Source organism: Eurosta solidaginis, chromosome 3, assembly GCF_040869045.1.
Source record: "Eurosta solidaginis isolate ZX-2024a chromosome 3, ASM4086904v1, whole genome shotgun sequence".
Taxonomy (NCBI): domain Eukaryota; kingdom Metazoa; phylum Arthropoda; class Insecta; order Diptera; family Tephritidae; genus Eurosta; species Eurosta solidaginis.
The window spans coordinates 60,263,432-60,279,854 of NC_090321.1; the positions used below are offsets into that span (position 1 = coordinate 60,263,432).

The following is a 16,423-nucleotide window of genomic DNA, read 5'->3' on the forward strand; positions in this document are numbered from 1 at the left end:
AGCTCGACTACACAGTAGATTAAGTGATTGTCCAGATATTCCATACGTGTCCTGGCCAGAGAAGGGCATCTGTAAAGGAGGTCCATAATACATTCCATCTCCTCTCCCACATGGGTTTCAGTGCTAATTTGACATTGGCTTTCTCCTTGAATGCAGACATGCGCACAGTAATTCTACAAGACAAGAAGAAGTGCGAGTAACTTACCAGAGAAAAAATTTTTCTAAAGTGTTCGAAACAAATCTAAAACCAAGAACATCGGTTGACGAAAGTATGTAAGTAAGAAATAACAACCCATTAAGCTGCGATAGGAAAATAACTTAGTGACTTACTGTACTTTACAGAATATAATCTCAATACGCCTTTTTCCATATTAGTTCATTAAATACTCTTGAAATAAAATAAAACAATTTCAAATTCGTCCGAAAGGATGGAGTTATTCTATGAAATAGGGGTTTTCACATTGGTTGTTAAACAAACTTCTGGTAACACTATGGACTCATTCTGTCCATGTGAGGTCTTCACGGAGCTGCTAGTTCAACCTAACCTCACCTATCCTTCAAAAATAAATATTTAAAGGTTTTTAAGATGCAAGTGTCTTTAAAATGTTAGGCATTGTGGATAAGGCAAGGGTGATAACTTCTGCATAGACGTCAAAATTACAAATAGAACCGATCACCCGATTTTTAATTGACTATCGTAGTATCATTCTGTATCTCTTTCTATCACCCGCTGAAGATAGCTGGCCCTATGCGCCGCCATATTGAACAGCCTGTCAAAACGCTAAAAAGTAGCCATCTTGAACATCCTGCCGGGCAGTTGACAGATAAGATACCTATCACACTTGTTTTATCCACAATGATGTGAGGACAAATTTAATGAGTTTAACCAATGAAAATATTAGCTATACTTCTTATGAGAGATGGTGGATAAGTGTAGTGAGTGAAATGTATCGAGAATCGATAGCTGTTGCCAGACATTTGCAAGTATTAGGCTATGTTCACATATAGGTTTTGATTATTGAATTATCAAGATTGGATCAAGTAGCTCTTCTTAATTAAACGAAGTACTCGAATATGTAATATATAATAACTAAAATAGTTATATGGATGAAATAGAAAAAAGACATGTGAATAGTTTATAGGATTAGCCAAAATTTTTTTTAAAACACCAAACATCAAAATTTTCGTAAGTACATTAAGTTGAAGTGAAATGGTAAATAAAATAAATTTAAAAAAATTGAAATAAAAAAAAATTACATGAAACTAAATTTTGTAAATTTTAAACTCTTTTTAACAAAAAAAAAAAACAACCACCACTTCACTTCAACTTCGTTGTCCGTCTGTCCGCTTCAAAAGTGCTACTTATCTCTTCCGCATGCTTTCTAAATGTTTTCTCAACTAAGAAACGTAACAAAATTTACTAATATATTATTCTTTTATTCATTCTTCATAAAATCTACCTCGCCTTGGTGCGATTCATCAACAACAGTGCCACCCAGATGGATACTTGAACCCACAGATAAGGCTTTCGCACAAGGTTCCGATGCCAAGGTTGAATGCAAAGCTGATGGCTTCCCCAAACCACAAGTGACATGGAAGAAAGCAGTTGGTTAGTAAAAGAAAATGTAGAAAAACAAGCATAAAATAATTGATAAACAAAAAAACCAATACTTAATAATAATAATGGTGTTCTATATTTGCTTTGTTTCAAACAGGCGACAGTCCCGGCGAATACAAGGATCTGAAGAAAAACGATAATATTCGTGTTGAAGAAGGCACACTTCATATTGACAATATTCAAAAGACAAACGAAGGCTATTATCTTTGTGAGGCTATAAATGGCATAGGCTCTGGACTTTCAGCTGTGATTATGATTAGTGTGCAAGCACCACCCGAATTCACTGAGAAATTGCGCAATCAGACTGCACGCCGTGGTGAACCTGCTGTCTTGCAATGTGAAGCTAAAGGCGAAAAACCTATTGGCATTCTGTGGAATATGAATAATGTACGTTTAGATCCTAAAAATGATAACCGTTATACCATACGCGAAGAGATTCTTTCAACCGGCGTAATGTCTAGTCTGTCAATAAAACGCACTGAACGTTCTGATTCTGCACTCTTCACATGCTTGGCCACAAATGCTTTTGGTTCAGATGATGCTAGCATTAATATGATTATTCAAGAGGTACCTGAAATGCCTTATGCTTTGAAAGTTTTGGATAAATCTGGACGTTCTGTGCAATTGAGTTGGGCACAACCCTACGATGGAAATTCACCATTGATTCGTTATATTATTGAATTTAAACGTTCGCGCGCATCTTGGGATGAAGTGGATCGTGTTATGGTGCCTGGAGACACAACTGAAGCGCAAGTACAGAAATTAAGTCCCGCCACCACATATAATATACGCATAGTTGCGGAGAATGCAATTGGTACCTCGCAAACATCGGAAGCTGTTACAATCATTACCGCTGAAGAGGCACCTTCTGGTAAACCACAAAATATCAAAGTTGATCCTGTGAATCAGACAACATTGCGCGTCACTTGGAAACCACCAGCACGTTCTGAATGGAATGGTGAAATATTGGGCTACTATGTTGGCTATAAACTATCGAATACTAACTCTTCATACGTTTTTGAGACTGTTAACTTTTTGACTGAAGAAGGCAAGGAACATAGCTTGGAATTGAATAATTTACGCGTTTATACTCAATATTCGGTGGTGATACAAGCTTTCAATAAGATTGGTGCTGGTCCATTGAGCGATGAGGAGAAACAATTCACTGCCGAAGGTACACCAAGCCAACCACCAAGTGACACTTCTTGCACCACATTAACCTCGCAAACAATACGTGTAAGCTGGGTGAGTCCACCACTCGAATCTGCTAATGGCGTAATCAAGACCTACAAAGTTGTATATGCACCCAGCGATGAGTGGTATGGTGAGTATCGATGGTGAATAAAAATTGTGTAGATTTGTTAAAAGAAAATTGGATAGATTTAAAATTATTGTAAAGTAAAGGCGTCTGCCGTGGTGTGATGGTAGCGTTCTCCACTATTTACACGATGATCCTGGGTTCACGCCTCGGACAAAGCAACATCAAAGTTTTAAAAACAAGTTTTTCAATTACAAGAAAAATTTCCTAAGCGGGGTAGCCCCTCGACAGTGTTTGGCAAGCACTCCGAGTGTATTTCTGCCATGAAAAGATCTCAGTGAAAACTCATCCGCTTTGCAGATGCCGCTCGGAGTCGGCATAGCACAAGTAGGTCCCGTCCCGCCAATTTGTAGGGAAAAAATTAAAAGAAGCACGCCTAAATTTGGAAGAGAGAGCTCGGCTCGGCTCGAAAGCTCCTCTTCGGAGGTTATCGTGCCTTATATTTATTTATTTATTTTAAAGTAAGGTTGAGCATTCCTTGGCATACTTAGATTCCTACGCCTCTATCGTTCGTTGTTAGGTCTGAAATAATTTCTTCCTTTACAGCTGCCATGCTGACATTTTCACTGGTTCGGGCACATGTAAAGCGGGCGTGGCTGTCAGTGTGACTTTGAAATTGAAATTTCATTGACCGCTAGAAACCTTTCTCTTGCACAGGTGGGGTGGTCCTTTGTGAACTAACCAACAAAGAAAACTAGACGCTTTCAAACATATTATGAGATCCGGCCATTTATAACTGAGTCGGCTAACCCCGTTTCTAGACTTCGACCTGGATGTTGAAGTAGATTAAACTTCGTCATACGTCCTGATGGTCCAATCCTGATGAAACTCCTAGTTTTCCCGGAATTCCATCAAAGGACTTTCATAACAATTTCTGGTGTGGGCCGGGTGTCGAGATTATTGTGGCGATATTGATCGGTTGGCAAAAAATTTCACAGGCAACAGTACAAAGCTTTACATACCGTAGGCCAAACTCTCAGTGTGCCTTTCTCTGACCCTCTTTTAGATAAACGGTCAGGTCAATTTCGGTTATGGGATGCAAGGCATCGGAAGCTTTCTTAGCCGTTAAAACAACAACGAGTCATTTTATGCGAAGGGAGAAGACTCTTCGGCCCACGACGTACCGAAAGTGGCGCCTTTTGATGGGTTCAAAAAATAAGTTGGAAGGTGACTTGAAATCCCATTTAGTTTCAAATTCTACGCAGTTATCGCTGGATGACTGGTATGATTTGCTACGGGCAAAATCCTCTTTAGAGATAGCCCCAAGGTGGACGACAGGATTTGAGCGGCCGTGCTCTGATAATAACATGTGTGCGAAATACATTGTAACGTTTGGTTTCGGAACTATACTTGAAAAAGGTGAAGCCCAAGTGCATCCACCTCATGTGATCCAAGTACATATGTAAGTGCTAGACCAGAAAAATTTTCAGGTTTATTCAAACAGTTGGAGCTCTGAACTCAAAGTGCGAGAATAGATATACATAAGTACAAGAGGGTAACCATCAAATATTTTTCTTTTATAATTATCCTATTTAAAGATGATACCAAACGACATTACAAGAAAACTGCCTCCTCGGACACCGTTTTACATGGACTTAAAAAATTCACCAACTACACAATTCAAGTACTAGCCACTACCGCTGGCGGCGATGGCGTACGTAGTGCACCAATTCACTGTCAAACTGAACCTGATGGTAAGGAACTTTTATAAGTTGGTAATTTGATAATTGAATGTGCAATGATATTTTGTCTCTTCCAGTTCCCGAAGCACCCACCGATGTGAAAGCCTTAGTCAAAGGACAAGCTGCTATACTTGTTTCATGGCGTCCACCAGCACAACCCAACGGTATCATACAACAATATACTGTCTACTCAAAGGTTGAAGGAGCTGAAGGTGAACCCAAAAGCCAAAAAATACCACACTATCAAATGAGCTATGAAGCTACTGAATTGGAAAAGAATAAGCCATATGAATTCTGGGTCACCGCTAGCACAAACATTGGCGAAGGACAACCCTCAAAGAGCATTATTGCTATGCCCAGCGACCAGGTGCCCGCTAAAATTGCTTCATTTGATGACACATTCACTGCCACCTTTAAGGAAGATGCCAAAATGCCCTGCTTAGCTGTAGGATCACCACAACCTGATATTACATGGAAGATTAAGGGTGTCGAATTTACTGGCAACGATCGTATGCGTGTATTACCTGATGGTTCGTTATTGATTAAATCGGTTAATCGTCAAGATGCTGGTGAATATTCATGTCATGCTGAGAATTCGATTGCAAAGGACTCGATTACACATAAATTGATTGTATTGGCTCCACCACAATCACCACAAGTATCATTATCGGCCACAACTACTGATTCGTTAACTGTTAAAGTGAAGCCACATGAGGGTGATACTGCACCATTGCATGGATATACATTGCACTATAAGCCGGGTAAGTATGGGAGTGGTGTTGTTGTTGTTGTAGTGGCGTTTCAGCCAGGTTTTAAGTGGGCATGGTTAAGGCTAAACAGAAAGTTAGCTATGTGGGATATATGCAGGACAAGCCCAAGTTTAATTTGTTATATCATTCAAAGCGAAGCTGTTCTGGAACGACTTACTGGCCCTTTCTGGAAACAGTTACGCTAAAATTATTTTTTGTTTTTTACTCAATCTCGCCAGAATGGCTGGGATGAGTTTGATGAAATTTATCACACAGATAACTATTGTCTTTTTTGCAAAAGGGGCCGCGGGTCCCATTTCCCTGGGAACAGTTACTTTTTAATTCTTATTAATTGTTTTTTTGTCTTAAAAATATGAACCTTTGCCATTTATATTAAGTAAACGAGTGGCATTCTTACCTCTACCCCAAACATTTTTTTTTTTCAATTCAATTGAAAAAGTGAGCAGAGCCACCCTCACCCCTCGGGGACTTTCTATGGATCAGAGGATGAGGATGCATTCTGGACTATTTCCGCGTCATATAGGGATTTCTTCGGCATAATCTGGACTATGTCGTGACCAATAATATATAATTTTGATATTGTTTTCGGGGTCGTTTTGATATTATTTCGGAATCTTTTTTGTGTGATCGTTTCGGGACTATCTTCCAATAATGCAGAGTTAATTGCGGAAACACTTAAATACTATTTCGCGATTGTAATCGGTGCTATTTTGGGATCGTTGCGGGACCATTTCTGGATGGTTTGCGAGTATCGCTTCATTGCTTTCGGAATCAAATTGGGGAGTTTCCGGGATAATTTCAAGGTTGATTTCGGGACCACATCAGAATTTATTCGAGATTGTTTTTTGATAATTTCGGTATCACCTCGAGAGTGTCTCGGGATCGTTACGCCATCTTTAATTTTCGATATAATTTCGGTATTAATATTTTTTGGGGTATTTTAACGAGATAAATTCGAAACTATTTTGGGATAATTTCTAGATTATTTTCGGGAATATCTTTATATTATTTAGGTATTGTTTTCGAGATCGTTGCGGGACTCACCGGATCATTTCTGCATTATTCTCGGGATCGTGCTGGGACTATTTTGGAATGATTTCTAAACTTTATTCAGGGTCTTCTCGTAAATATCTCTGAATAATTTAACGTTTTGGTTTCTTCGGGCAGACGAAGCAGCGGGTAAGGGCCAGTACTTTATATGAATAAGAAGATTTGCAACTGAAAGATAAATTTAAAAAAACACCTTAATGATTTACATGTATACATATTTTAAAAAATTTGCACTTTAATTAAATTTTATTTCATAGAATTTGGCGAATGGGAAACTGCTGAAGTATCAGTGGATGCGCAAAAATTCACCATTGAAAATTTGCTTTGCGGCTCACGTTATCAAGTCTATGCTACTGGTTTCAACAAGTAAGCCTATTTTGAATCTTTATGAATTAAAATTTAATTTTCTTTTCTTTTTCATTCCCCTAATAGCATCGGTGCGGGTGAAGCTTCAGACATACTCAATACACGCACTAAAGGTTACAAACCTAAATTGCCTGAGAAACAACGTTTCATTGAGGTTTCATCTAACTCGGTTTCATTACATTTCAAAGCATGGAAAGATGGCGGCTGTCCTATGTCTCATTTTGTTGTAGAAAACAAGAAGCGGTTGGTTGTTTTTTTTTTTTTAAACGGACAAAAAAAATTTCCACTTTCTCCTCTTGCTGCTAAACATCTAATTTATGCACTCTTTTTATCTTTATTTAGCGATCAAACGGAATGGAATCAAATATCGAATAATGTTAAGCCCGATAACAATTATGTTGTTTTGGATCTTGAGCCTGCTACATGGTATAATTTACGCATTACTGCTCATAATTCTGCTGGTTTCACTGTTGCCGAATATGATTTTGCCACATTGACTGTCACTGGAGGTATTTAAATTCAGTTTTCCAATTTGCTTTTGTACATAACAACTTTCATATACTTTTTGATTGCCTTTTACGAGTGCACATACATATGCACATTTGTATGTAAATGCATTGATGCATATGCTTGTATGTGTCCAGTGTACATATGTGCTATGTGAAAAATCATCATTTCATATAGGAATTTCGCATTGCTTTTGTACATAGAAATACAGTAGGAGTGGTGAAAATGCAGCAGAATTTGATTTTTTTACAATGAAATTAAAAATAAAATTAAAAAAAAAAAGAAAACAAACTTAAAACAGTGTTACTAAGTAGGCTTCTTGTAAAAAACATAATTTTTGGGAATACATTTCTGCATGGCGGAACCATACAAGGTGGCAGCACGGTGACATACCTACAAACATAAATAAAAGTTCCATGAACTTTGTTTTTGTAAATCGATGGACTAATATAAAAACCGTACAGCGCCGGAAGTTGATGTATCAAATCATATTAAAAAAGTAAAAATTAGCTATCACCGTGCTACCACCTTGTATAGTTCCGCCATGATTTCTTTTATAAATTTTAGTTAAAAATGTCTGGAACAAGTTTTTCTTATTTTCATATTTCTGTAGAAAGTTTCGGTATATTTTTGTTTTAAATTTTTTTTGAAAATACCTACTTTAAAATTTCTTTCATACATTTTTAGAAAACATTTCTGTAGTAAACTTTTGTGGATTTCAGTTATAAATTTTTTATTATATATTTCTGTTTTTGTTATAAGCTTCTCTAAACGATTGTATAAGTTTTTGCTTAGAAATTTCTATTATAAAGTTACAGGAGGCATTTCTTTTATGCACCTTTTTATACCTTTTAGTTATAAATGTCAGCTACAAATTATTGGTATAATTTGGGTATACATTTTTTCTATTGTATAATTTTGGTATAAATTTCTGTTATAACATTTTGTTATAAATTGTTTAATAAATATTTTCTAAATGGCATAAATTTCTGATTTTTTCTGTTATAGGTTCGTATATACTTATTTTGTATCGATAGTTTGCATGCACGTCTATAAAGTTTTGGTGAATTTCATTTACTACTTCGTTAAACAAATTTCAGTTATACATTTTCGGTATAAAATTCTCTTACAAAATGTTTGGTATAAATTTCTGTTGTACAATTTTGGTATGCATTTTTGATAGACATTTCTGTTAAAAGCTTTTGTTATAGACTGCAATTATACATTTTTATATATTATATTTCCTAAATGGTATAAACTTCTGATTTTTTATATGAACATCTATTGTAAAGTTTTGGTACATTTTATTTGTCCACTTTGTTAAACGTGTTTGTTACAAATTTGAGTTATACATTGTGGTATAAATTTCTGATACTTTTTTAGTACTAATGTCTTATTAATATTTTCTGTACAATTTTGTTAGACTTTTTCTATAAAATTTCGCATATACATTTTGGTAAACTTATATTAGTGATTTTCTACACTTTTTTGTACTTGTAAACTTCACTTTTTGACATAAAATTTTTATATTAAACTTTGGTATACATTTCTGTTTTCTTTGTATCCGTTTTCATATCATTTTTAATATACATTTGTGTTATAAAGTTTTGGTACACTTCTTTTATTCACTTTGTTAGACTTTTTTGGTACAAATTCAGTTATACATTTTTGGTATAAATTTGTTACAAATTTTTGGTATAAATTTCTGATACATTTTTGTACAAATAGCTGTTATTAAGTATTTTAATTCCTTTGTACAATTTTGTTTAACGTTTTCTACAAAATTTGTGTTATAAGTATCGCTAAAAAAGTTTATTTTATTGACCTTTGACTTCGTATAAATATTTTTCCATGTGCCGGAATGATGAGGAATTCTTAAGTGTTTTGTTTTTTTTTTTCATTATGTTTTGAACAATTTTACCCACTTTGGGCTTGTGTGGAATTAATATAACTTCATTCTCATATTTTGGTCTAATTTGACACCGAACTAAATCGGTTTTAAAAAAAATTTAATTAACATTTGTGTTATAAATTTTGGGTATACATTTTTTTCACATACTTTTGCAATTTTTTTTTAACATTTTTGTCATCATTTTAGTTTGGTATAAACTTTCGTAAACATTTTTGGTATAAATTTCTATAATTTATTGTTGGTAATATTTTTTCTGTGATATATTTTTAGTTCGTATTTTTGTTTTACATCTTAGTTAAAAATGATTGTAATAACCTTCTGCCAAAAATTTTTGGTATAAATTCTAATTGCAAATTTGGCATAAACTCTTATTTTCCTTTTTTTGGTGTATGCCAGCGATACACTTTTCGTATTAAAATATTTTCGCTTAAAATTTTTCGACATTTTTTGTCGCAATATTTGGTATAAGTTGTTAGTATGCACAATTTATATTATTCTATGCTTTTCGTGTAAATTACTATAACTAATTATTAGTAATATATTTTCTGTGATACATTTTGAAATCATATTTTAGTTTTACATCTTCGTTCAAAATTTTTGATATAAATTTCTTAACCATTTTGAAGTTTGAAATTCTGTAACATGTACACTGAAACTTTTTTAAATAAAAAAAATGTATTTTAAATGTTTAAAGAATTTTGATGGTCCCTTTAGTGAATAAATTTTGAATTCAAAATTTTCTCAGTGCTACAATATTTTTTAAAATTTTTTTGGTGTAAATTTGAATATCATACCGAAGTGTCTTGGCTTCATATGGAAGTGCTTTTTCTTTACACTTTCATATGAATCGAGTTTATATGTGAGAGCATATGGGAGTGCTGTGCAATTTTTTTTATATTTAAAGTGTGAATTTGTATCTGTGCCGAACAGGGCAAAAAAAAAAGTGCTACAAGTGTATAGGAGTTGAGCAGCTCTGCTCTGTAATATCGTTCTGCTAAAAAATTTTGGTATAAATTATGATTACGCATTTGGCATGAACCTTTATTTTCCTTTTTTTGGTGTACATCCATGGCATACATTTTTGGTGTAAAATTTATGTTAAACATTTTTCGTACATATTTATGGTCGAAATATTTGGTATACATTTTTAGTATCACACATTTTTTTTTCTTTTTTTGCATCTTTTTTAGAAAATTCCATTTGTTTCATTTTTCAATTCGTAAAATTTTTTGCAATTTCGCTTGGTTTTTAAATAACTTTTCGTCTTAAGTCTAACATTTGTTTTGATTTAAATAGTTTGGCTATAAAGCCTTCCGCGATTTACAACCAGATTGACTGAATTTTTGTATGTGTGCGTGTCGGGTATTTGACGCTTGTCCCGCGACTTTCAAATAAAAATCCATCAATCAACATTTGCATTGAGAAACCGTAGCGTTCGGACGTGAATATGTTGTCATCGGATGATGACTCTTTTTTACTTGCAACTACAGCAGTTTTATTAAATAATAAAAAAATTTATAAAAATTTCGTTAAATAACAATAAAAGCTTTACATTCCATAAAGCTGCTAAACATTGATAATTTTCAATAAATTTTAATATAAATTGCTGTTCTTCCGCGCACTTGTTCATTTTGAATGTCGACACAAACTAAATACAACACTGCGTTTTGTCAATCACACCCCGCGACTATCAAATAAGCTATCGTCAAATGAAAAAAACAAAAATTTTTGATTTTCATCAACGTGTAGCCGACAACAAATACGTGTGTCACGAAGCCACCCGATTGCACTAACACACACAAAATTCAGTCAATCTGGTTGTAAATCGCGGAAGGCTTTTAGTCAATCTTGTTTTCGCTGTTATAAAAGTATACATTTGAAATTAGTTTTTATTTTTAAAAGTTTAAATATTCTGAAGGGTAATTTAAGGTAAACAAATTTATTGAAAAAAATTTATTTGAAATGTATTTTCTCATGTAAGATGTTTTTTTTTTAATTTTTTTTATAAAAATATTACGCTCGAATTCAGAAGAGATATGCAAAATTTAAAAAAAAATATATATATATATATATCATACATCGTATTAAGTTTTTACGAATATAAATAATGGTAACATTGACACAAAAAAAAAATCTGCAGCATTTTCACCTTCAATGCAAATAACAAAAAGAGTTTGTTGTGGTTATAAACTGTAGATAAAAAACTGCTAGTTGATAAAAGCACCTGAATGATTTAAAAAAAAAACCTTGAGAAATGAGCCCAAAAATGCAAAGTTGAATTTAGTAAATTTTTGCTTTTTATGCCAAATTCTCATTAATTTTTATGCAATGTAAAATAAGATTTTAATTTTATATGAAAGCACTTTTGAATTCAAAAGCATACTTTTTAGATAAAATATTTTATGTTTGGCACACAAGTTTTTGCTTAAGCACCTTTAATTTTTGAATGCAAAACAGCGATGCTTAAAATTTAAGTTTTCAAATCCTAATTTTTTTTTATTTTAGAATTGTATTTCTTATGTTAAAATTTTGTTTGCAAGCATATCTCTTTTTATAATTTTTTTTTTGCATATCGATTTTTTTGTGTTATTGTAAATGCTTAAAAAATGTTTCGTTTAATCCAGTAATGCAATGTAGCAATAAGAAAAAACACCGAAAATATTGCGTTGTAACGAAATATTGCTCGTACTCGTAAATATGTCTAATTTTTTATTGCGTAAATGCAATTTGTTTTTATCCCCAATTCACCAAACGCCTGAAACCGCAAAAAAGTGTAAATTAGAAATTGTTGGAAAAAGCGTTTTGTTTTGTATAGAAAACCACAACCACTACCACCATTACACTAAAAGTGAAAGTATCATGCAGTAAATTAGTAAATCGATCGTAACACATTTAGTCCAGCATTTCTCTGCAGTAAGCATTGATTCATATATTTGATTATCGGTTGGACAGCTTTCATCTTAAATTTCCTTTATTTTTTTCCTAAACGTTATTTTTTGGGACTATCTAAAATTAAAATTTTTATTTTTTATGCATTGAAATAAGAATGATTAAAACGAAAACTATGTTGTTGTCTGTTAGTATTGCGCTCACAAAATAAATAAAAAATATATATTGATGATCCGTACAAAAAAAGTCCGTCCTACATATATGCATCCGATTTAACTCCCAGACTGTAAAAGTGTAAATAAATGTAAATGTATATGCCGGCATACACAAAATATGTGATTTGCCGTCTCAGTGTCACCCTGTATTTCGATAACACAAGTGCTACCGGGAAAGTAGGCAAGAAATCTTAATTTTCTAAAAAAGCATCCTCAATTGCAAATTTAGACGCCATAAACATGATTATTTTCGAAAATCTTCAATTTTTGGTTTGAAAATAATAGGGCGCCCAACGTTGGGCTATGGTCACAAATAATCTACGTCAGAAGTTTCCAAGCTAAAATTGTGAGAAATAGGGAATATTTGATAGAACTGAAGGAATGACTATAATTATCCGAAATTCATGCCTGAGTCACTGCTCTAACTAAGTTAGATTTAACTGGCCCATGTGGACCTAACATTCTACTGGACGAGTCCATAGTGCTACCAGAAGTTTGTTCCACTACCAAATTGAAAACCCCTATCAAAAACCAACCCATATGTTATAAAAGAACTCCGTCCTCTTGGGAAATACCAGAAGCCTTCTAGATCCCATGTTACTTGCTTCTTCTTGATCTGATAGCTGTGCCACTCCTAATGGCGAACTCAGAGCACGAGCATAAAACGTGCTCAATCTTTTCTTCCTCCATTCCGCATTTCCTACATCTGCTGTTTGTCAAGCTTCGAGGGATGCGCTCTTTTTTGCTAGCTCAACCGTTTTCACTGATGTGACTTATATGCAACAACAGGGTCGTTTGAGGTAGCTTTAGGGGAAGAATACCTCAGGATGTCGTATAGGTCGTGAAGGAAATTGTGTTAGGTTAGGTTGAGCGGAACCCGGTAGGTAAAGCGCACTTTGACATTCATTTACGTTAATGTACAATTGTAATACCACAAAAACCAACGAAATCGCTGTGAAATATTCGAAATCTTACCTCTAGTTGCAGCAAAAGCTCGACATCCATGCATGAAATGACTGCCTCTTATAGTACATTGAGACTTACCGCATGGACTTTCATTGGATAGTAACCAGTTAGAACGCCAATTCGTAAGGAAAAATTAGTCTAGGTTAACCCTATGATTTCGGTAGAGCGCCTGCCCTCCACTTCTAAAATCTCTACCTTGCGGCAGTGTCTACCCAGCATTTATTTAGCTGTCCCCACCCCAGCTGTATAAACGCAAATCTGGCAGAAATCTGAATCCCTTACAGCCCGTCTCGTCCGGTTCAATTGTACCCATTCGCGCGTAGAGATTTGCGTGACAATTAGACAGAAGTTTACTAATTTCAGACCTTCCCTTACAACTTCGGTCCATCTATAAACCAGTCAACTGGCAGTGGCCCCAGTTTAGTCTCTCCCCCCGCTGTACGATGGTTGGCGAGAGGCCTCAGCTGTTGTCGATGGTCTCTCTACAGCAGTACACGGCAGCCTACGCCTTCGTAGCACAATACTCTAATTGAGAGAGTCTCGAGAGGATTATCTCTTCGACATGATTCTATTCACCGTGTCCAGTTATCCAGGCAGATAAACCCAAACTAGAAGAGCCAGAACATCACCTTGTGGCGCACCTCATCCAAAACTTCCTCGACGATATTCCCGGGAGAGCACTTTGTTAATTCTCCATTCGATGTCTTGTTATGCATCCAAAGCAAGTTCCTTGTGACGAGCAATGTTTGATTGTCGATATTAGCCCCCAGAAATGCACTCCAGAATATATGAGTCTGTCATAAGCTCTGACGAAGAAATCATGAGAGACTGTTTGCCTGAGAACCAAAGCAGATACGTGAGAGCTCTTAGAAACCTTTGGAATGACGATGACTTCGGTAGAAAGCTTAATTTAAAGTAAGAGGTGTGAATTTTGCTCAGTCAGAAGCAAGAACCCCCAAGAAGAGGAGGTATTTTGCCATATGGTTTCGGAGATTAGGAGGGTTTGTACGAATAATAGCTCACACAACGAGCCAAATTGCGCCAAGTATTTTTTTTCATCTTCCCGAATTTAGCTTGGCATTCCTGATTTCGTCTTTCTAATACCCAAACCCACTTTGTACAGCACATTGTTCGAGGGTACTTTATTCCTTCTTACCTATTGAAGAGCCCTCTACTGCAAGCTCTAAGGTCGTCTAAACGCTTACCAAGGAGCCTCGATTTCCCCTACAAGTTTTCAAAAAGCAGAATTGTTGAAACGAGCTCTTTCTGACCAGGATGAAGTTTTCCACCAGAGTGTCTATGGCAGTTTTGAATAAGTTCAAACTTACGGTAGGCGCCACTGTTGCCCCAAAGTTCCTCCTTAACAAATAACTGAATATTTTGAGGATCAAACGATACCCTATTCACCAGCTCCCTTCAAACCTGGATTAGGTCCAAAATTTAGCGACGAAGCAAACGCTGGGTCTTTCCCTCATTTTTCTTACACATCTCTGGGGAGTATTATCGATTATGATGATGGTCCTTAGCCGGATATTGACCCGGTACCTTCCGGAAATTAGCATTTTCTAACCTTCTCGGTCTGTGGATTTTGGCCGCCTCTTACAACAGGCATAACTACCGCGGGATGATTCTTAGCCACTTAACCCTAGGGGGGTTTTGAGCTACATCAGATGCTAGGTGCACTTTCACGTCTGCACCTATTGCACATAGGTTCTTCTCCGTCCTGCTTTGGTGAAGATATCTTCCATCGATATGGTGCATGTGCGGCAGGTATTGGCCGTTTCTCCGAAAACGGGGAAGCCAGTTCTCAGCATTTACTAGAAAAATTTGATTATATTTATGAGGATATCCGGTTGGTATAACAGTTTTTATGAGAAATTGGTATTTTAGATATGCAGCCACATAACCACACCACAGATTAGAAGCTTCCTACTGGTTAAGAAGTTCGAAATATTGCTGCAATGGGTATGCCTATCGTAAAATGCGACTAAAATCCACAGAACCGAAGATTCGGGTGTTAAAAACAAAAGTGTTCCCATGCAGTGTTCCACAGCTAGTGCTAGTAGCGTTCATATCCGGCAAATGACTGCCCACATTCGCAACACTCTGACCATAGGGGAGTGTTTTTATTGTTAATAATGTCTCAGTTTCTACCAATCTTATGAAGACCTATTAGATTAGTGTTTCGAAATACAGCATTTGGTATTGATGATGCTAATGTCTGAGTTTCAAACTTCTCTTCCAAATTGCGTTGTGCTCCTTTTTAATTTTTCCTACAAATTGGCGGGACATGGCGACTGAACGGCATCTACGAGGCAGATGAGTTTTAGCTGAGAAGCTTCTCATGGCAGAAATACAATCGGAGTGTTTGCCAAATCATTGCCGTGGGGCGAACCCGCTTCGAAAAACTTGTTTCTAATTGAAAAAACTTGTTTCAAAATTTTTGATGTTGTCCTGCTCGGGGTTGAACCCAGAATCTTCGGTGTGGTAGGCGGAGCACGCACGCTATCATCACACCACGGCGGCCGCCAAAATATCAAAACAACCAAAGCCTCATAAATATAACAGCAACAACAAATAATGTTTTCAGTACTTAAACGGAATGAATCCAAGGCATTGCGTTGCTTACAACAACAATAACAAAAAATAATTTAGACAATTTAAAAACGGATAATTTTAATTTGTATTTATTTGAAATTATTTGTAATGTTTTTTTTATATTTACATATATTTAGCAAAAAGTCGAACTATCCATCCATCGTAAAATAACAAACCCCAGATCCCAGCAATAAACACATTTTACATCTTTTCATATAGAAACGCTTTTTATTATTTTTTTGTTTTGTTTTTTAGTTAGAAAAATATTTTCAGAACTCTTCATCGAAAAATAAATAAAATAATGAAAATATAAAATAAATCGAAGATAATATTTTTACCTGCAACAACCAAAGTGCTGCTTCTGCCACCATTTCCTACATACATAAACGCATATGAGTACCACAAAAAAAAAAATCATAACGCTTAAATTTAAATGAAAAGGAGTCAAAAAGCGCTGCGTCTCTCCGAGTTTATTTCGTTTTTCAATTTTAGCCTTTTTTATAACGATTTATATCAAATTCGAATTCGATTA

The 16,423-nt window shown here is 35.2% G+C and overlaps 1 protein-coding gene across 49 annotated transcripts in view; it reads left to right on the forward strand.

Moving 5' to 3' along the window:
* Window positions 1–16,423, forward strand: part of Dscam1 (Down syndrome cell adhesion molecule 1) — a 274,746-nt gene that overhangs the window by 220,353 nt on the left and 37,970 nt on the right. For all 49 annotated transcript variants that reach the window (XM_067771930.1, XM_067771929.1, XM_067771923.1 and 46 more), the window contains 7 exons: window positions 1,490–1,609; window positions 1,716–2,942; window positions 4,475–4,630; window positions 4,696–5,379; window positions 6,696–6,804; window positions 6,871–7,047; window positions 7,147–7,313. In XM_067771930.1, the coding sequence (XP_067628031.1) occupies window positions 1,490–1,609; window positions 1,716–2,942; window positions 4,475–4,630; window positions 4,696–5,379; window positions 6,696–6,804; window positions 6,871–7,047; window positions 7,147–7,313 (2,640 nt within the window). The remainder of the gene's footprint in view (window positions 1–1,489; window positions 1,610–1,715; window positions 2,943–4,474; window positions 4,631–4,695; window positions 5,380–6,695; window positions 6,805–6,870; window positions 7,048–7,146; window positions 7,314–16,423) is intronic.